This window comes from Clarias gariepinus, chromosome 15 (genome assembly GCF_024256425.1).
Source record: "Clarias gariepinus isolate MV-2021 ecotype Netherlands chromosome 15, CGAR_prim_01v2, whole genome shotgun sequence".
Classification (NCBI taxonomy): domain Eukaryota; kingdom Metazoa; phylum Chordata; class Actinopteri; order Siluriformes; family Clariidae; genus Clarias; species Clarias gariepinus.
This window is the reverse complement of record NC_071114.1, coordinates 16,027,121-16,049,576: the sequence shown is the minus strand read 5'-3', so window position 1 is coordinate 16,049,576 and position 22,456 is coordinate 16,027,121. Positions and strand designations below refer to the sequence as shown.

The following is a 22,456-nucleotide window of genomic DNA, read 5'->3' as shown; positions in this document are numbered from 1 at the left end:
AGGATGTGGATTGTCAGTATGTCTACCTATTAGCATTGAAAAGTGTACCTCTAATTGTGGATATGTTTGTGTGTGACAGTATGGCTGGAAAGGCTTGACTCTTACACTCTGACCTCATGGAAAAGGTGATATCCATGACGGGCACAGCTGAAGGCTGGCTGCATGAGAAGGAAGTGGCAGCAGGTGGCACAGATGGCTGCCTGCCCTTGCCCAGGGCTCGGGATCACATCTAGACCATTGGGACTGGACTGGTGTCTCGGTAGAGTCAAAGGGCACAGGTAGAGTGGAAACCTGTGGACACATTCATCAGAAAATAAGTTAATGAGGCATACTTATACAATACCCCTCACAATTGTCACTGAAGCTGCTGTAATAGATTAGATGTGTAGCACTGATGCCTGATGATCTGCTTGGCATGTTCATATGCTTTGATACTGTTGTGTCAATGCATCTACTTTGAAAAGTATTCAAAGTGGCTTTAGAATGCTAGATGTAGTTTCCTTATTGGCATTAGATAGAAGGCTTGGTTCCTTGAACTGAATTTAAAATATTCAGATGTAGCCTCTAGCTGAAAATAACTCTTCTGTGTAACTCAGAATTTATAATATCTGCTACCTGAGACTGTGAAAATTATTACCACAATTTAGACTATAAAAACAGTACTATGATCATACTAATGTTAATATCTTCTTAAACTCTATTTATTGATTCAGCTAGACACAGAACACATTTGTTTGGAGAGAGGTCAGCGACACCATATACACCTACCTGTACAATGTCATACTGGCATGTTTACTGCAGGGGTTTACACCCAGTTCACACCCTGATAAAATTGCACTAGTGTCACAGGTATGAATCACACACAGCAGTTAAATACTGTAGCAAGAATTGTCCAGCATTCATTCGAATTGGATAATAAGCTAGCATCTTAATAACCTCCAGGAATTTCAGTCACTAAGAGTATGAGATGTTTGTTGTCATGGTTACCCTCCTCTATATAGTAATCAGTATTGATATTCAACAGTATTAGGTGTACAACTCCAATTTCATTTCAGCTAATCAGAAATGAGTATTTTCCATACTCATGTATTATAGTTTGTAATGGAAATTAATAATGTACAATTATACAAAATGTACACATATATTACGTATAAATCCTTACATTATTTGGCGTCATTTAATATCTTAGTAGTAAACCTTTGTATATTTATCAAATGTATTTTCCTTACTTTTATACTTTCTCATTTTGATTACGCTTATACACGATCCTATAATCTTAGTGTTTTCTTCATACAGACAGTTACTTCTGCATGTTGCACAATTACCTCTTGTTATGTGTGACTTAGTACTCACTGTACATCTACCAATTAAGCGACTCTGACACTGCGCATGTGCAGTAGCAAACAAACATAATGACTGGAAAATGTGGAAAAATTTAGGAGAAAAATGTTTGAAAGCTCGAAATGCACGAACACCCACTTTAGGTTCCGTAGGGTTATGTAGGCTGAGTGTTTGTTTGTGCGTGGGTGAAAAAAAAAACCCTGGATTCGTTCCTGGTGAAGAATCGACTCGGGGATTGAATCGTTCTAAAGAGTCGTTCATAAGGAAACGAATCGCAGACGAATTGCTTGTCACTATCCGTCGCTCGATGGTGTTATTGGAGTTCGTTTAGCGGAGCTGCAAAGCAGCTGAAGTTAGACTTCACCTCACATCTGAAGCCGCTCATATCAGTGTTTGTGGCCAGAGCAGGGGTAAGGGTTTCTATCCTTCCTTTCCGGTTTTATTTGCACGCATTGCACGGCTCGCTCTTTATGCTGTTGCATGTTCAGTGTTAGATGCATCAGACTGCGGGCAGCTTGAGAAACTTCCAGCCCATTTATTTGATTAAAAACGGCTGGGATTATATTCGTAAACAAACTGACATTTAAGTAGTTTTTTTTCCCCCATACCTCGATATTTATTAATACTTGAATACAGTAGTAGTGCTGTGTCATATATTAAAGTGCCGAATAGCATCTGAGCCTCAGTTCTCCTGTATAATCTGCATTATATTAAAGAATATATCTCGTTTATACATAGAGGTATATGCTTATATATTTATAGCACTATTTGTCTAGACAGATTGATAATATGATCTTGCTGCTTTCTATTGTCAGAATATCAAAGGTACTGTACTCTTAATAGTATAGAGTGGGAATAAAGTCTTTTCCTGATTTATAAAACTTATGCAAGGTTTAAACATATGGTTCATATGTTCATAGCAACTAATCCACAAAATATTAATTATTCTATATAATATGCCAACAGTCATGTTTCTATCAATCAGAGTTTTTTAACAATATGATTGCATATTCTCAAGGAAGGCTTTATGCTCAACATGTGGATCAGAGGTTTATAATGTCCAATTACATACCTAAATTTAGTTTAGAATTAAGTTACATTATTTTTCTATATGCATTGTACATACTAAAAGTACAAAAGATATGCCGTAAGTAACTTGTGTGCGCAAATCATGCAAACACATAGTACTCCCATGCAAACACATGACAAATCATGCAAACACAATTGACTCAGTATGTACTACAAAGACCTGTTAATTCTAATTGGATACAATGCTGAATTTGGAATCATATTAAATGTACAATACTTAATGGTTTGGTGAATTCCGGAGCAAGAACCTTTCTCCGGACATGTTTTCTTTTATTAAACATTGCTTATGGTTGTCATAAAAAAAAGCCATTACCAAGTCCGAGATCCCTTTTCGTCCATCCCAAATCAGACTGTAATTACCGGTCAGAGTTAAGACTGGGCATAAATAAGCTAGCACCATGCACTGTTCATGCCAAAACAGAATTTGTGCATGAATATTTCTCATTTTGATTCAGAACATGGAGGCTGAAATTGATTTTGTGTTCCTGTAATCTGTATTTCTTGTAATCATTACAATTTCTGTATTGATTTAAATGTTTTCTCTGATTAACCTGTTGAAAGATCCATCTATATCCAAGTCTTAACTTCCTAGCAGAAGCAACCATGTTTTGGGGTAAAACCTCTTTATTTAGTGACTTTCTTTACAAGGACAGGCAAACAATACATCCCCAAAGCATCAGTGATTCACCACCGAATTTACAACAGGGTTTGATTCTTCTAATCTAAATTCAGATTTATTTATTACAAGAACATACCAGTTGTTTAAGGTTGATTTTGGTCTCATGCTCACAAAAGACATTTCAAATTATAGTTTTAGTGATGCATGATGAATTTTAAAGCTGCATTTTCTGAGAGGTTCTGTCAGTGCTTCCAAAGAGCTTGTTGTTATGGAGATGACATCTTTTTAGTTGAATTTGTATTTATTTTTATACCTGTCTTGTGCAGCTCAACAGCAGTCTGTCTCTTTACTGTTGAAAGTCTTTGGTGTTCTTCATGGTGACAGAAGATAAAATGATTTTTCTTGTGTGCAACCTCAATGATGGCAACATACAGTTTGGTTACCGAAAACATTTTAAAAATGCTATAACTTCTCTCAAAGAGTACAATTATTTGAAATATATTTAATTGTCTCAGCAATGGTGAAACATTGGTTTATGAGAGAAGCTATTATTATGAGAATCTAACAAGTATTTTCTTTATTTATTTGATGTTCAAAGAAATGTGAGTCATTTTTCAAGTTAAAATTCTGACTCTTTCTCTGAAGGAGTGATTTCTATCTAGTCATCGCATATGGCTTGCTCTCCATCTGTTTGAATATATAAGATGCCCTGGTTTCCTGGTTCTCCTGTAAAGAAGGAATTTTTCCCCCCCTGGGTACGGATTATTATCAGTAAATGTTTTGAACAGAGCTTGGCAGGGTTTAATTTCCTTCCAAGATCACTCTTGAAATATTAATCACAGCCATAATTTGGAGCCATTTGATGAGTGACACCATGTCTGGGTTTTTATTATCTTCCCAGACAAGAGTGCCGATTTACAGGTTGCTCCAGCCTCTGTCAAGTTATTTGAACTGGAATCCAGCATTTTGATCACAAAGCCTTCTCAGACTGCTAGAGAGGCAAATATGAAATATAATCCAGGATGGTCGTCTGAGCATCTTTTATTTTAAATCCAAGCTTTCTTTTTGTGATTTTACAAACCAGAGCATTTCATGCACACACCACTTGCTCTGCATCAGCATTTCCATTTTCTCTTGCAATTACTGTATTTTATTGTGTTTTCGCTGACAGATGTTCAAACTGAAATCCTCTTTTGTAATGCCGCTCACAGAAAAGACGGTTTGACCTTTTTGCTGTCCCTTCCCACTGTCCCTGACCATGCTTTTGACATTTGCTTGGTTTTGATGTGATGCCTGCAATGACAGACCTCTGGAAGGTACTGACATGTCTGTGGGCGCATAGTCCTCGGGTGCATGTCCCCAAAGCAGTTCACTATGCTTGAGGAGAAATTGCTGTCCTTTGTATTTAGACTTTGGAAAGCGCTGACTTGTTTTTATATCAGGGTGTGTGCAGTGGGACGGAACAGTCTGAGAGTAAGTTCAGTTTGTGTCTGTCCTGTAATTGTACTGTTCTTCCAATAGTTCATCTTTTGAGTTTGTTTAAAAGTAGAAGCCCACTAAGGTCCTGCGCTGCTACATAGACTCGGCCGCAGTCACTCACTGCCATCTGTGCTGTCCATTCCAGCTTAATATTTCATGCTGTGATTTGGGCTGGGAATTAAAGATGTGGCAGGTGGATTTGACTGGCATTGAGTGCTGGCATATTCCCTCTGACTGAGCTCCAGGTAGAAAGTGTGCACTCAGTCAGTCAGTTTTAATAAACCTGTAAGATGTAACACTCATTTTAAATTTGCTACTCATTCACACTTTCAGTCTGTACTTTATACTGTATTCCATGTCCTTTACACATCAGCAACTTATGGGCAGTTTTGTTTCCCTCATTTCCTGGGCACTATATACATGGCCGCTTAAAATACTGAAGTAGTAAGATACATTGATCAGTATGTTGTGATTATTAGTATTGGCATTTATAAGTGAGAAGGGAATTTTGACATTCTTTAACACCGTCAGAGCCCCCCCCCCTTTACTGCCATGACTCCTTCATTAGGACTGACAGGTACAAAAGCCACGCCTCCTTCACAAAACTCCAGCAAAAAGCTTTTACCACACCTCCAAACTGTTTCAGTGATGCACTCTGTTTAAAGAAACAGTAGCACTGAACCCTCTGAACATTTTGTTCTGTCACATTTTTTCCAGATCAAATAGTAGTTTTTAACAAAAACACAATTCTGCCATCATCGTTAAGCTGTTCTCAATGGAGCGCCTCATTGGCCTGCGGTGTGATGGGTGGCAGCTGTGTTTGACACAAAAACCATCAGCAGTGAGAGGTCTTTTTTGAACAGCTACTGGGCTCCTCCATTACACCGACACACCAAAATTACTCTGTCATTTTCCAGCAAAGCCAGCTGGGCCATGTCCAGAAAACCACTGTTAGATTTTACTTTATTAGTCCTGCTAATGCTTAGAATGAGATTTTTAAAGTGATTAGTTTAAAGCTGGCCATTCATAGATGTGACTGTATATTTATTTGGAAGAGACGGGGCAGTGAGTTCAGCAGTTTGAGAAGAACCATGATACCCAGAGACATAGAGATGATCAGTCAAGGGGTGGAACAAGCATTCTCCAGTGGCAGAATACTATATATGACACATTAGGCTAATAATTTGTCACTTTTTCATGTTTTTTTTTTTTTTAGCACAAATTAAACCAGTAGATTATTAAATAAAACTGCTTCTCCCTTTCTCATCCCACTGGAACACATGACTTGTTTTATATCGCAGTTATTTAATTTTTTTTTTACTTTACCAGCAGAGATGCACTTGAGAGATGACACAAGACAACACTGCTCTTAAGGGACACATTACTTATTATTAAAATAATAATAATTGTTTAAAAATTAACTGCTATCCCAATCAGATGCCACTGCTATTTGTGGCTAGGAGCCCAGGAGAACAAAATTGGCGTGTACTCCGGGTGGGAGGGTTGGAATATTCTCTCCTCCGTGTCAATCACAGTGACACAAAGTAATTGTGGGCATCTGTGAGTTCATGCATGTGGAAGGCAGTGGATAACACTTTCCTGAAAATGTGTTATACTGTCCTGTGAGGCAGCACAAGCAGCAGTTTGAAAAGATAAGGTGGACGGAGGAAGCAATTTGGTAGCCTTCACACTTGAGCATCAGGAACTTTCATATGTTGGGGAGGACTGTCTGGTGGGTGGAAACTAGCCAAGACTAATTAAGGGCTAAAATAAGGGGGAGCAGTATAAACTGGAGCTACATAAGTAGCTAGAGCACAGGCTACATAGATGCAGGATTGGGTTAGATCCAAAAGACAGATTAGATGCTTCCAGTTTAGGACTTGTCAGAGTTCAGGGAGTCCATGTTTTTAAGCAGCACCTTATTACTGCGGATCAAATTGTTCTTTACTGATCAGTGGATTGGAACAAGACCTAGAACCTCCATCAGATCAGAATGTCCATGAGTGATGGCATAAATAGCTTCTTTGGGCACACACACACACACACACACACACACACATTATATTTATATTGCAGCATTTGTTCCGATCAGACACTGTGTCTTTTGTAAACAGTTTCTCTTGTGCCTTTTTCCAAAACACATTTTATCTTTATAAGCAGACAGTTGGAAGGAGTTCAGCTAATTTCCTGTCAAAGTGCAGGCCATCAGCATCAGCTGACTGTCAGTTTGGGCATGATATTGGTGGTGTGTGTGTGTGGGGGCGGAGGGTGCAGAACAGAGTGGACTGATTTGTGGCATTCATCTTTAGATCATGGCTTCTAATTCATTTTGCAGAAGGACCACAGACGAGTCTCAAATAATGATAAATCCTGCCTCGCCTCTCAGTGCCACTGCGAGAGGAATAGCTGGTGCTGTGATCAGACGCTGTGGGGGATGCAATGATCGGACACAGCGGGCACACTCTGACTTTGGACACCCCGGTGCTTTCACGGAATGCCATTTATGTCCCTGTTTGCCCTTGTTTGTTTTATCTGTCAGCAGCTAAAGAAAACCCTGAGGGTCATAGATGGGAGACAGACATGTTATTGAGGATCATCATCATCCCTGCTGGGAAACAGAGGGTATGATTCTAAAAAATAAATGAAAAAGAATGAAAAAGAGAGAAAAAGAAATGAAGAAAGTGAATGTAAAAGATAAGGAGAGAATGGTTAACCAATGTAAGAAATAAAAACGACAGGCAAAGATGAGATCATGTATGACAAAGTGAAAGGAAAATAACAGAAAAACAATGGTAACAACGAAACAGATTGAATGAAGGGAATAGATAGGGAGACAGTACAGAGAGAATGGGAAGCAAAGAAGAAAAACAGTAAGAAAAAAAGTGGAATGAAAAAGATATTCATAAAAAGAGCAAAAAGCTAAAAGAAAACTAGAAGATGAAAGGAATACATGAAAGATAGAAGGAGGAGAATGGATGATTAAAAAATATACATGAAACTGAAAACTGAAAGATGAACAGAATAAAAAGTAGGGAAAGAAGTGAGAAGAAGAAAGCCTAAGGAAAAAAGACCGAATGAAGGAAAAAATGAATGAATAAACAAGAGGGAAAAAGTCAACAACAGAAAAATAATAAATAAATAATGAAAAGAAATAGGAAAAGGGACAGTGAACAGGAAAACAGAATAATTAATGGGGTGAGAGGGGAAAGAAATGTTAAGAAAAAAGGGAAGGACTGATGAAGAGAAAATGATAAAGGAACTGTTGGCAAATAATTCTGCTTATTCTAAGCATTTAGGCAAAATTACCTGCCAATATGAATATACATTTAGGCTTGAAGTCAGCTTGCATTTTTAATACATTTTGCATTTGTTTAATCATAATGTCATTAAAATCAATTAATACATTTGCCTGTGTTTTCAATATATTTTAACCTGCCAAAATATTCTCTACAATGAAGAGCAAATTATATAAAGAAAGAGAATCAAGAGGGCAGAAAGAAGTGGCTAGGGAAAAATAAACAGGGAGGGAATGGAGTGAATAAAATAGAGAAAAATAATAAAAAGAGAAAAAGATTGACTAAAATGAAAGAAATAATAAAATATAATAAAATGAAAAAAAAAATTGAATAGAGGACATGGAAATGGAGCGCTGGGGAAGAACAAGGAGAAAATAGAAGGGGAAAATGGAAAGGGAGAAGGGGAGGGAAGGCTAGATAAGAATGATGGAGATCAAGAAAAACAATAAAATAGAGAATGAAAACTAATAAAAGTGGGAAAAAAACAAAAGGGAAAGTAAAGGATGGAATTAAAAATGTAAGACAACAAAGACTGAAAGGGGTGAAAAAAGGGCCAGGGTTTGAGAATGTAGTGTCGACAAGGTGAAGATCAAATTAATATCTCAAACCGTAAATCTAATATGACCTTAACACGTGAACTTACTAGTGACCCTCAACGTGCTTTCTTTGTATTAGAACTTTCCAGTCAGCTGCCATTGTCCTGCCTCATTCTCTTTCAGGATCTCCCCTGAGTGAACCTGACAACTGAATTATGTGATGATTTCATTGTGTACATGTTACGTGTCAGATTACTATCAGGAGTTTGGCAGGATGACCAGGCAAATATCTGTGCCGATAGCAACAAAAACAACAACAAACAGCCCCTTGAGGCATATTGGAGCAATTGAGTGTTTATATGCTGTATGCCTGGGAGAGATGACAGTATTTGGCTGTATTTTTATGCTCCCTGAGTATCTTTGTAACCTCACCATGTCTTCTTCTTTCTTCTGTAGACTCTGATGTAAAGATTTTGGGGTTCATGCTGCGCTGCCATCTGCTTTGCTCTCTGGACAGACGGGCCCTGCCCGACCCTGGAGTCAGAGCCTGGCACGCCCCCCTTTCATCTGAAGCTTTTCCCTCTTCACGACCTGGAGGACACAAAACGCTTACGAGGTCCCACACATGAAATTTTTTTCCCTTAATGTTGTAGGACTAACCTATTGTAATGTCATTAAGGATATAAGGAAATCATTGGGTTGTTGACAAAAACAGACATGATACTTAAACAGCAGTTCAAAAAGAGTGTATACATGTTTATAATGTCATTAAACACTGATATGTCAATTACAGTATGATAATAATAATAATATTTATTATAAACACATTTTTGAATTTATGTTTTATTCATGTAAACAGGTCAACAATTGTAGTGAGCTCCACATTGCAGAAATGCAGTTAATATATTAAAAAGCTGAATTTAAAATTCTTCAATTATTAATATTTAATTCCTGTTGCTTTATCATTCCTATTCAGGTAAACCTTTTTTTTTATTTTTTTTTTTACATTTTACAGTAATGTTTACAGGAAATTACCTATTAATTTCAGGTTCCAAAACCAGCAAATTTTAAAATCCTTTTTTTGTTAAGTTTGCTTTCATATTTCTTAAAAATGCCACAGTGAATTGATCAAGTCAAAGAAACATTTAGTATAAGAGGTTTCTTGGCAAGCACATACCGTTTATTTTGTGGACATATTGAAACTTAACTTTTTCTGTCAGGCTCAAAATATAATACAGTATTTCTGACAAACAATCTGTATTTTGCCTAGTAGGTTTTAACATTTTCAGTGAACTGATTTCACATTACAAAACAATAGAGCAGAGTAAGGCTCCTAGCAAAGGCTTTCAGCATCACAAAATGGTTTATTTTATCTAGTTATTGTCAATTATTAGCTGAGATGTTAATTATTTTGTATTTTGTATAAAATTTGAATAAAACTTGGCTGCTTTAGCTAAATATCTCATGCAAATGAACAATCTATTCTTAGAAAAAGATTCTATGTACAGTATTTAATAAGAAAGTGTATGTAAACCTTTCAAGTGGTTACAAGTTAAAAACAGAAAATAAATGAGTGGCAGATTTTTCTCCAAAAGCAGCTGCTGGTTACAGAAAAAACAGTTCCAGATCTTATTGTTAGATAGTTACGGTCGTCATTGAGGTATGTGAGATGTATAGAAATAAAAAAAAATGGCTTACCATTTCATTGCTTAAGTTATAATGTATTATTAGTACCCAGATACCTTAACATGACCAGCCCTATTGCACAATCATGTAACAAACAAAACTATTGCGTATCTGGACATTAATTATTGAATTTATGTTGAAATCGTTAGTGCTGAGTTACTGCTGATATTGTAGTAGTGTACAGAATCACAGAATTTGTAGCTTTAAAATCTCTCCATACACTTAGATTTATTAACACCTGCTGTCTGATGCTGGCTCTCGGAAATCATTATGTGTCTCCTAAAACAGCCGATTGGTTTTATTGATTAAGTCATTTGGTTAAGTGTTTGTGTGCGTGTGTGCGTGTGCGTTTGTGTGTGTGCGTATGCGCACACAAGTCTGGACTAAAAATATACAGCTACTACTACTACTGTACTATAACCTCTTTTGATATTACATACAGGCAACTAAAGATCCACTGTTACTAATAGTAAAAATGGGTAAAGACGTTAAAGAGTTTTTTCAGTTCTGTCTTAAATGAAAGTTGAGGTGCATATATTATAATAGGTGCCTATATTATAATAGGTAATATATATGTTATCTTACATAACATATAAGTTTATAACGTATAGGTTTTCATGCACTACATACCAACCATGAACTTTGACAACTGAAATGCGAGTACAATATACAGTAAGCAACCAGGGCCAAATTCCACAACCCTCGCTCCACGCAAAAATAAATTACAAAGTTCAGGTGGGACTCAAATGAAGCTTCTGCAGTCCAACTGAGCTCAAAAAGTTTCAGTGTATTTAATACCAATTTGACACTTTTCTTTGCCCTAGTCCTATGGTTAACCGGAATCACTCATATGGCTACCCTAAACGAACTGTTTGGTTCTAAAGCTGGCTAGTTTTGATTTGTCAACTTTATGGATGCTAAAGGGGAGCTAGTCTGGTCTGTGCCTTCTCTTCATTGTCCCTTCCTTCTATCCCCCTCTCCTTCTTTTATTTTATTTCCTTCTTGTTTTTTGCTTCATATAATTCACACACAGTAAACAAACCAGAGCTAACAGAGGATTGGAACGGAGTTGTGCTCTTATCAGGATGCTTCTTATCATCCCTGAGAAGCAGTTTGAATCCTCCTCAGAGCAGTGTGATAATAATACTGAAACACAGCCCTTATGAATTGGCATAGTATTTACACTGTTAATGTTTCAGCGTGCTTTTGTTCCCGAATGCTAATGCTGCTGTAACGAGGTAATCACTGATTGGTCATATTGTCAGTGTGTCAGAATAATACTTTAAGCACTGCTTAAAGACCTGATATAGTTTTAATACATGGACGTGGTATTAAGCATTAAAAACAAATTCCAATGAGTAACAAATGTGCTGGGTAAAGATTATTCCATTAGTCTACAGGCTGCTGTTTGTACAAATACTGTATATAACTGGGGTATGTGAGTGAAGCGTAGGGTGATTTCTCAGACCAGTGGTTCCACAAAGTGTTTAAGCCTTAATTACACCAGAATGTTGTAGGGCAGTGATGGATTAACAGCTGAGGCTTTAAAGGAAAACTACTACTCTGAAAGACATTACACATCTGATGTGTTTAATGGTTCTTATCCTATTTTTTTTGCCTGGTCCTATAGTGTTATCAAGTTCTATTAAGTGTGCTGACATCACAGGTGTTGGCACAGTTTCAAAGGTGTTTAATAGGAAAAAAAGTTTAAGAAATTTCAAACCAACACATACAGCTTTTGCTCTTTGGTCCTAAAAAGAGTGAGAGCTTCTTATCTTCTTTAATATGTTCCAGCACTTTTCAGTGTCACATTAATAAGAAAAGCCAAGTTGGAATAGTGGAGACATTTATGCTAACTCAAAGTCTCTAGATGCAAATCTTATGCTCCGGCAGCGACTTGGCTCGGCTAGTTAGAGATCTATGAGATATTAAATGTAAAATACGACTGATATAATGTTCTCACTGAAAAAACTTTGGAAGCTGATTTTTTTTAAAGGGGTGAGAGAGCTGGACTAGAGTACATTGTTCTCTTTAGATAAATGAAGCAAGGGCTAAATCATGTGTCACTGGCAGCCGGTAGTTGAATATCAATGTAGAAATCTGTTAATCAAAGTGGAAATAGAGAAACATTTTGATGAAAAAAAGAAAAATTCAAAAAACAACAATCTGTAAGAGCACTGAGATTATATGTTTAAATGTGGATATCCAAATCTTTCATGGTGGAGCTTTCTAAGAAAAAAAGTTCTTAGCTCAAATCCCAGCACAACCAAACTGCAACTGCTGGGTCCTTGAACATCAAACACTCAGTGGTATCCTGACCGAGCTGCACTGGAATTTTAAGTGAGAGCCAAATGAATAGATTAATATGTAAATTGGAAATGCGTGTCTCCCTGCTTGCCACTGATACCCAAACGTTTTTAGTTAAAAAACTAGTTATATCATTTTATACATTTTACTGTTTACCATGCACCGGTTCTGAAAATGAATATTTGTGTGGATTCAGTTATAAGGACAATAATCTCAAAGCAGATGTGCAAAGATGAACCTAGTTTTACACACAAAATCTATTCACATCAGAATTCTGTGTGATCTTAGCAAATTCCATTGAAATGCCAGTTATATTTTGCTGACAATGAATGAGCTACTGTGAGTGCAACACTGCTGTTTTTTTGTCAAATGCAAGTTTTTTTGTGTTTACAGGTGTGGACCAAGGAGATAAGGAAAACAACTAGAGACATTCATACGTACAGTGGATTGCTAAAACCTGGACTAAAGAGCCCCAGACTTCCTCTGTTCTGACCCCACAGTGGCTCTATAATATATTCTTAACCCTTCCAAGACCATCAACTATCTGTTATTACCTTCTTGATTGTTAGCATTGTTCGATTGTTTTGTAGTCCTATCAACATATCGTATTTTCCATTCCATTTCCTCCCTCAAGTGGCCAGACCCCTCTTTTAGCAACAACTATTATTATTCTGTTTGCATTCAACCGCTGTCCCACTGATCTGATTAGTCTCAGGTCTGCAGGCTTGGACACGCTGAAAACAGGAAACAAGGACGTGTGTCATCAAATCGTTTCCAGTTCCGCTGTGCTAATCTCTAAAAAGCAGGGGCTGGTGTATAACACCTGGACACCAAAGCCACATCTGGATCCATTTAGCTACTGTGAGAGTGTGTGTGCATCAGCTATTTGTCCCTTGCTGTGTCATGTCGTCTTCCCTCGAGCCACGCCTGCTGTTGAGAAGACCAGACGGGCTGGGGCTGAAATAAGCAGACTTGTGATTTTGTTCTCCTTAAGGGCAAGCTGAAGTCCAGTGTGCTCCCACTTGTGCTAGACTATAAAACTCACAGAAGTTTTTTCTCTTCCTGTCCAATCTGGCCGAGTTGCCTATACTCCCGAGTGTCCAGACGGTGTGCAGGTTCTGCGGGCGAGGCGTGTGGAGGATGAGCGATGTTCCCCCACTGGAGTACGAGCCGCTCTCCCCTGCGCTTCCCAGCAGGCCTCCGCTGGCTGCAGACGCTGAGCAGAGAACGGCTCTAGCCTTTGTGGGCCTGCTCATGCTCTTCCTGCTCTTCCTGCTGGTGCGCTGCTTCCGCATTCTGCTTGATCCCTATAGCCGCATGCCGGCCTCGTCCTGGACTGACCACAAAGAGGGCCTGGAGAGGGGCCAGTTCGACTACGCGCTGGTGTAAAACACTGCCCAGCGATGGTGGACGAGCCGAGAGCCTCTGCCTTTGCTCTTTCTGTGGTCAGCCCTCGACAGCTTCACCACCTCCCTGGGAATCTCTGTTTATTACATCCTGTAGTAACTCTTCAGGGCTACAAGGTTTGCCTTTGAGCAGTGCTGCCTGGACTATGATCCACTTTTACCCTAGCCCATAAAATCTGCAGAGTATTCAAAGACAAAATTGAGCCAGAGTCCGGTACTACGAACTACTACCATTCCATTGATTATGAAAAACTAATACAGTTTTGTCAGTTAATATTTTTTAGATTTACCAGGCCAGAATAATGTGTTTTTATTAAGGCAGTATAAGTTTTTTTGTTGGTAAATGCCAAGAATTAGCACTGTGTGTTGTACAGTAAATATATGAAGTGACATTTAATTTTTTGTTTTGTATTATGGGATAAACAGGACATTTTGTTAACAAAGTGCTTCTGATGAGTGCACCAGATAAACCATAGTTAGACCCATTTTCTTTCATACTGACAAAAATGAATTTGTCTTAAGTAATAAATCTGAATGCAGCAATCCGATCCTCTGCATCTGTATTAGACCAATAATGGCCTGAAATCCTAGATGTTTATTTGACATATTTGACTTCTTATCCACTGTATGTCTTATTTTATTTTTACTAGCTCAGTCATAATTACTTCTATTGTATGTCCATCATTAATTTAAATACAACAGCATCGGGCATTCTTACAGTAATAATTCTTACAGTATAAAACATGTTTTGCAATTACTGAAGAGTTGTATGTGAAATTTATATGTTAAGAGTTATGGATCAGTATAAACCCATATTACTGCCCTGATTTCTGCCATATAATTTTTTTTTATTTTTTTTTTTATGGTGTCTCTAAATGCCAACTAGGGAATGTATTAGTTTTTGATAAATGAGGAGCTGTTCTTGGTAGTGGACTCTGAGAAAGGGTGAATGAGATAATTTTGCACATTTAGATCATCATGCTTGGGAAGCCACTGTTCATGTTTGCCGGCTATCAATTTCCACAGCAAGGCTGCTATATTGGATTGACTATTTCCACATAGATCCCAAGCTTGAATTAAGAAAATGCCGGTCACTAGGGAGATCTTTCAATTGCTGAAGGCGTGAGGTTTGGAGGCCAGCTCTCCTGGGAAATTCTGCAAATTTAGGTTGCACTTTGTGGCAGTAATTTATGATAACGTGGAAATCTCTGCACTAAAAACATGAGATCGAGATCCAGGTGTATTTCCTTTCTGAAAAGATCATAATAATACACACCACTTTAATAATCTGTGTATTGCTATAAATCTTTTTAGAATTCAACTGAAAGGGGGAAAAACAAGTTATTTTTTGTTTCCACAACAAAAGGATTTTGTATTTTGAAGACTGCATGACATTAGATTGCTTTGTCAAGACTGTAAATTGTGAGAGTGGAGTCAGAGCTTATTTTCAAAAACGGTATGCTGGTGCATTACAACAAGAGCTACAACAGCAAAAACAGTCTTTGTTAAAGCTACTGTTCAAATTATTTAGTTCAGTTACTGAGGTCCAAGGTATACTTTTGTGCTGCCGCTTTTGCCTGTCTTTACAGGATTTGTCGAGCAGTTTATGCCTTGTTCATAATATACTAGGCAAGCTCTCAGTTTTCAGTTCAAGCTTTCATTTTTAACCCTGAAACATTTCATTAAGTTGCTAAGCTAACCCTTGTAGTGTAGTGTTGGAAACATCATTGAATTAAATACAAAGTACTTTTGACTTGTCACTTCTTACTGGCTGGATGTAAGGCCAAGTCTTCAGCCATTTCCTGTTTGTAGACGAGTCAGGTCGCTTATATTTCTTGATGGAGTTACCTAATGACTTGTTGAGTCTCAACTCAGTGATCTCAATGATCTTAACAATCACTCAAGCCTCAAGCAGAAGTCATTTTAAACAAAAAAAGGCATTTTTAACAAAAAACTATTTACTGTAACTTGTGCAAGTAACTATCCAATCAGATTTTTCAAATGTTTACGCAATTTAATGAAACCATGATATGATTTATGATATCCATAGGAGAACGAAGTTGCTGGATTGGGAACAGGTACAAAAAAACGTATTAAAATATGAAACGTTAGCGACAGCATCAGACAGGGTTAATCAAACAATTCTTCTCTGAATTGTGCCTTGTGCCGGATGAGTGTGTATGCCTTTATAGGGATGTCATAGTCTATATTTGGATATGGAAACCTCATGGTGAAAAATAGTTGCTTTTTTTTATTTTTAAGCAAGATAAGTAAAAAAAAAATAAATCCATCCATACTTACAGATAGATATCAAAGAAACCACAGGAAGAGTTCCAGGCCATTTACAATAAGCACAGAGGTTGTTTGGTATATACTGTCATCTTGATATTGATGGCGATCGCATCGATTTGCACTCTAAACAATATTAGTTGGCTCTTGTATTCAGTTCAACAATATTTTATTTTGTGTAAGAAGAAATACATAAAGTACATTCTCAAAATGCAGGTTACTACTGTAGATTGCTCATCAGGTTTCAAAGTTCAAATGTGGGTCAGTTGGGATGTATGGTTCCAAGCTCATCAGCTAAACCCTGCCTCATCCACAAAAGAGCAACCCCCTTTTTAACTAATTAATTTAATCAACTGACAGATAATCTGACCATTTTAAAGTAGTTTTCAGACCACAGGCAAATACATGTGCTTAGCTAAAAAGGAAATGAAAGGCAGTGTACTTCCCAAAGGGACAGACTTTGATAATCACAGCTATAGCTAGTTTTGCTTAGCATTACAGACATTGCTAGCTATTTGTAAGCTGTGCACTGGATTTTCCATCAAACCAGTTTAATCTACCGATTTGACTTCGTCACTAAGCTTAGTAACTGCTAGCATATAAGACAAGAACCTCACACAGGACTGCCATACTTACCTTTCTGCTCCGTTAAAATCAAATGCAGTGTGACTGCTACGTAAGGCTACTATCACCAGACTGCTGTAATAGACACTGAATAATCCTATTTACAAACTATATTAAAATCACTTTGGATAAAATTGATAATCAACTAATATGTGCACCTAACATGTAAACACTGTTCACCTGCTATGTGAAAGTCCCCTCAAATTGTTGCCTTCAACCACCCGTACGTAGCACTCTTCTTTGTTCCCTGATGGTGTGTTGTTTCCTTGGTGTTTACAGGAGCAGAATCCCCTTTAAGATGTCAGATAAGTGATATTGCTGCAGTGTATTTCAGTGTATTTGTATCATTTATAAGCCATATCTATCTATTATCTATCTAACTATCTATCTATATATGTATATATATGCAGTGTTATGTTGTGTGGTCATTAGCCGTAGCCGAACTTCCGAGCTCTGTGACTGTGTAGTGAGTAACTGTGTGAGTTTTAGAACTAATGAAAGTGCTTTATTTTTGTATTCAGACTCAGATTTGGAGTCTCATTTTGCTAATACTGTACTGTATGTATTCAGTTTAAGATTTCTAGCGCAATGTCTCACTGGATCAAGGAAAAAAAAACATAATGTGTTGCTTAGGTGTGTTTTTGATATTTGTACTGTAAGCAGATTGGATATTTTCCTAAGTCCTTTGTTTTTGCTAAGCTGGGGCAATAGTGTCAAATAAAGTGGGGTTTTATTCACTTTATGCCTCAGAAATATTCAGTAATAAAATGACACTTTCTACATTATCAATGAGCAATTTTCAACAGCTTCACCACCTGAAAGAATCCAACACATTTGATGTCTGAAGTTTGCTTTTTTTCACTTTTGCATTGGACCAGAGTTACCAAGTATGTGAGGCTTACAGCTCCCAGTGTTGCATGACTCATCATTACACACTCACCTTAAAATGTGTTGAGCTGTTTGCTATATCAAAGAGACTAGAACTGTAATGACACACTGTTATCTATAAAACCAAGCAGAAGTACATTATAGAGCGGAAACAGTCAATGCTCAGTCATTTTCCTTCAAAGGAACATTTTGTGTGTCTATGCACAATGTCATCAAACCCAAAATTCAAAGGAAGAATTGTGGTAAGTAATTCTGATTATAACAGGGCATTTCAAGGGGCATAATTAACAAAACTGCTTATTTAAGCAAGGAATAAAACACAATGGAGAATGCTGTAACAGGAAAAAAAAATTTTGGGATGGTGTAATGCAACCTAATGTGTAAACTGTACCACACAGAAGTTGATTATTTTTCAGTAGAAACAAAGTACCCACAGTATTGTGAAAAAAAGTATTTGCACCTGTACTGTAAATGATTCAGATCATCAAACAAATTTTAATATTACACAAAGATAACCCGAGTAAATACAAAAAGCAGTTTTTTAAATGATGTCCAATTCTGCTTGGCCCTATGTAAAAAAGTAATAGCCCCTAAACCTAATAATTGGTTGTGCCACGCTTGGGGGCAAGAAATGCAATCAAGCATTTGCGATAAATGACAATGAGTATTTCTCTCTCTCTCTCTCTCTCTTTCACACACACACACAATTTTTATTTATTTATACATTTTAGACATTAAGACGTAGGCTTGTTGGTGTGTTTCGGATTATTGTCCTGCTGCATAATCTAAGTGCACTTGAGCCTGAGGTCACTAACTGATGACCAGGGATTCTCCTTCAGGATTTTCTGTTCATGGTTCCATCAATTATGGCAAGTTGTCCAGGCCCTGAAGCTGAAAAGCTGCCTCAGATCATTACACTACCAAAACCATATTTGACTGTCGGTATGATGATATTTTTATAAAATGTTGTATTAGTTTTTCAGGTTAAATTTTTGCCTCATCAGTCTGCACAATATTTGCCCTAAAGTCTTGGGAATATCAACATATATTTTGGCAGATGTAAGATGAGCCTTTGTGTTCTTCTTGGTTAGCAGTTGCTTTCACCTTGAAACTCTCCCATGGATGCCATTTTTGCCCAGTCTATTTCGTATTGTTGAATCATAAACACTGACCTTAACTGAGGCAAGGGAGGCCCGCAGTTCTTTAAACGTTGTTCTGTTTGATCTTTAGCATGCTTCACTTACAGGTTCTATCAAAGTGATTTCTTGATTCAACAGGTCTGGTAGCTTTTTTTCCCTTAATAAATTACATCTCAATGTAAAAACTGCATTTTCTATTTACTCGGGTTATTGTTTAAAAATTTGTAATTTATTAAAATTTGTTTGATGATCTCAATTTGTGACAGATATGCAAAAGATAGAGAAAAATAGATAAAAAGACAAACATATCCCATAAAAAAATTCAGAAAGGGGACAAACACTTTTTCACTGTATGTTTTTGGGGCCGGAGTAATACTTCACTTTACTGGTAAACTGCAGTTCAGCATCTGCACTATTAGTACCCTGCGTAAAGAACAGGACATTTCATTCTTTATTGACCATAAATTTTATATTTCGAGATATTTAAGATAACACATGGCCTCCATGGTCAACAAACTGAGACACACATCCAAGTATTTAAAAACATAACCCATTGCTTTATTGCCATTTGGTGTGTTTAACAGATTGGTAAAAAATAATGGCATTATATGACCAATGTAACTGATCAAATATTTCTAAGAATACTTTTATTTCCAGAATGCTGTGGATGCTCAGATACAGCCTCATTCTTATATTCCTATGTGCTCACAAAATACTGCAGTGTGTGTGCTTGTGTTTTGATTGAAACAGTGATATCATGAGCACCACAGATGAAATTTGTTCAGTTGTGACAGCGTGACTATGTCTGCGATATTTCAAGTTTGCTAATAATGTTGAAATACAGTACACACACACACACACATTCGTTCTTTTACATGTAGTGGCAAATAAAATTATGATTAAAAACATTACAAAAAAGATACAAAAGTATACAAAGTTCCCATGTTAGACAAATGGTTAATGCATAAATATAGCTCAGGCTGTTTTGTTTTTTTTTGTTAGTTTTTTTGCTTTTTTTTAACAGTGCAGTAACCTTGATGTTCAGGATTAAAGATGTAATGATTTTTAGCACCAGAGAGAAAGGACCCGACACTGCAGTCAGGCTGCACCAGACACAGTGCGATAATGCTGAATGTGCAGGTCCTTGATACACCCATATCACACTAACACCATACTGGCATTAATTCAATGAGTGTCACATAGAGGACAACGCCTTGTAAACAATGATGGGTGTCACTCAGTGTCTGGCAGCCATCAAGGACGCCATTATTAATTATGGACACAAAGTCAACAGCACTTTTAAGTCTATTCTGTGTTCTGTTTGGTTTTGTCAGCCTTGATGCTTAAGAAAAAGATTGACATTGGAAAAAAATCTACATTTCACTTTTAAAATATACAATTTAATTTTTGAAAAGCGAGTTTGATAATATTGGTTTTCAGCATTGAGACAATACAAAAAATTAAAAGACAAAAAGACAAACACAAGCCTCTAATAAAAAGATCACGACTGCAATCTGTAACTTGAGACTGTATTTCTGTAGCACTGGTGGAGTCATTTAGCACCTTTTTATTCCTTGAGAGAAAACAGAAATGTAAGCTAATAGATGAACAGATGTTGTTAAGTGTGTGATGTGGTCTGGAGTGTGTCAGAAAAATCAGCTACTGTACCCCTGTAGCATTAAGGTTTAATGACAGAACAGCGTGTGTAGCCATATTGCATATCGATCTCCCTGATTTAACAGAAAGCAGGTTTGATGCCTAACAATGATGACTTTAAAGGGGTGTTTGTCATTTTTTGTGATTTTTAACTTGTGAAGTAAATTACAATGACACTGAAATCATTGAGAAGCCTACACCTGATTTCCGAGAACCTCTTATGAAACTATGATTTCCTTCTAATATGCATTTTAAGGCTAATGGCTTTGGTTTAAGGTGGAGCTTATTCTGGGCCAGAAAAATGTAAACAGTAGCCTGAAGTAAAGCCTGGCCAAAGATTCATTACATGGCATTGCTAGTGAAATCACAGTTATCTGGAGGTACCTTTCTAATATTCTGATTTTCACAAATTACAAACTGCACCTTGAAGATGTGTATGGTTGAGGTATTACGGACATGGCAGCAGATGCAACATTCTCCTGAAACGTCCAGACCTGGTACCAGAAACCACTTCTTGAAGAGGTAAAAGCAGTATGTGACTCCATTAAGGCATGGCCAATTTTACTCCTTAAGCTCTACCTTTGGACAGATTTCGGTTCAGACTCTGATCCAACACTGGCTCTAAATGTGTAGCTGTTGGATTAGGTCCAGAATTTAATACTAGGGTTAGGCAGACCTAGAGGAGCAGGCTTGACCAGCCTTGACGTGATCCATTTCTATTTTGACCTGAAACATGGTTGTTGCAGTCCTTTGTGACTTAAAAACATAAAACAGTACAATTCTTAATGAATGACTCAATACTGAATGGAATATCCTTTGACCCCAGTGTTGACTGAGATTACAGAAAGGTCAGTGGTTGTTCGGGCCATGTGATCAATGCATTACATAGTATTAGAAGACACAAGTTAACTGTATGTGCATTTACAGGCTGATATAGTCACTACAATATAATCTAAGACGAATATTGGATTGTCTTGGATTGCAGGGAAAAGATTTGGGCATCAGCTTAAGTCCCTTTTTTGGTCATTTTGACAGTTTCTTCTGTCACTAACTGCTTAAATGCCTTTGTGGCTAATTAAGCTTTCTGATTGTCTTCATGCCTGTCCTGGCTTGACTGTCATGCTTTGGTATAAGGGGGGAGACTGAATAAGTAAAAAAAAGTATGTGGTGATTGAAGACAGTTCTTCAGCATAATAAAGCTCTATAGTGTAGGGACTGGGGTCAAAGGTCAGGAGAGCACTCAGTGCAGGTAAATGTGCAGCTTGATGCGCAGCGCATCTCCGATCTCGCCTAGCAGGTAGTCACTGTCATGCTGGTCCTCCAGCTGGCGGAGTTGACGTGGGCCATACAGGGGCAGCGAGGCGATCTCGAGGCGGTATGCACCAGCCGGGGGAGTCTTACGGCCCAAGCGCAGCACCGTCTTACCGTCACGCCGTTCCAGCAGCCTGAAGTGATCGCCCTGGTTGCCGTGAGTGATCACGTATCGGATGTGGTGCTCCAGAGGCTCCAGGGCTGGAAGCAGCTCCAGTAGCGGTTCTCTGTTCTGCAGCGAGGCCAGAGACAGGTTCATGGGGATGGAGTTTTGAGTGTCTACACTGGCCATGCTCACTGTCTCCTGAAAGCAGGGGAAAAAGGTGGGGGTTAAAGCCAAAGAGTCAGTGCCCAGACATCGCTACAGCCACTTTAAAAGAAACAATAAAAAGAAAGAAAGAGGAAAAAAGAAAGAATGAAAATGTAATATGAAGAAAAAATGAAAAAAGAAAAGATAATATATAATTATAATAATAACAACTATTATTGTTGTGGTTATTTTGTAAGCACAGCATAAAGAAACAAGCTGAATCTGAAGTGGAATCAGATTCTGAAGCCAATAAAAGCTAAAGTGGGTTTAAACTGTAACACACCTTCAGTTCATTGTCTCCAGCATTGCGCCTGTGACGGCCACCTTTATTCCCATTAATCTTACACTCGTAACAGGCTTCGGGCGAAAGAGCGCTGTCCTCATCTTCCTCAGAACCAAACTGACCCTGGAAGCCTGCTCCTGTGATACAGTGCCTACATACACCAACACACACAACTTTATTAAAGTCTAATCTACAAA

General features: G+C 37.7%; 2 protein-coding genes across 4 annotated transcripts in view; one reads left to right on the top strand and one right to left on the bottom strand.

The window, feature by feature from the left end:
* Positions 1-1,610: 1,610 nt before the first annotated feature.
* On the top strand, positions 1,611-17,457 carry LOC128543194 (cortexin-1). Of its 3 annotated transcripts, none has more exons than XM_053513556.1 (4): positions 1,627-1,751; positions 7,071-7,150; positions 8,817-8,976; positions 12,747-17,457. In XM_053513556.1, the coding sequence occupies exon 4, from the start codon at positions 13,494-13,496 to the stop codon at positions 13,740-13,742; it is 249 nt and encodes an 82-aa protein (XP_053369531.1). In that variant the 5' UTR covers positions 1,627-1,751; positions 7,071-7,150; positions 8,817-8,976; positions 12,747-13,493; the 3' UTR covers positions 13,743-17,457. The 3 variants fall into 3 exon arrangements, with proteins under 3 accessions (XP_053369530.1, XP_053369531.1, XP_053369529.1); XM_053513554.1 differs by having other exon boundaries at positions 7,068-7,150; XM_053513555.1 differs by lacking the exon at positions 7,071-7,150 and having other exon boundaries at positions 1,611-1,751.
* A 1,776-nt stretch (positions 17,458-19,233) lies between these two features.
* The window catches only part of fbn2b (fibrillin 2b), a 71,060-nt gene continuing 67,837 nt past the window's right edge, over positions 19,234-22,456 (bottom strand). The window contains exons 64-65 of the mRNA XM_053512646.1: positions 22,260-22,410; positions 19,234-21,970 (exon numbers count right to left, since the gene is read on the bottom strand). Coding sequence (XP_053368621.1) covers positions 21,596-21,970; positions 22,260-22,410 — 526 coding nt within the window. The 3' untranslated portion in view covers positions 19,234-21,595. The remainder of the gene's footprint in view (positions 21,971-22,259; positions 22,411-22,456) is intronic.

Excerpts from the sequence above, each read along its gene's own strand:
- LOC128543194 (XM_053513555.1), top strand. The coding sequence starts at position 13,494 with ATGAGCGATGTTCCCCCACTGGAGTACGAGCCGCTCTCCCCTGCGCTT.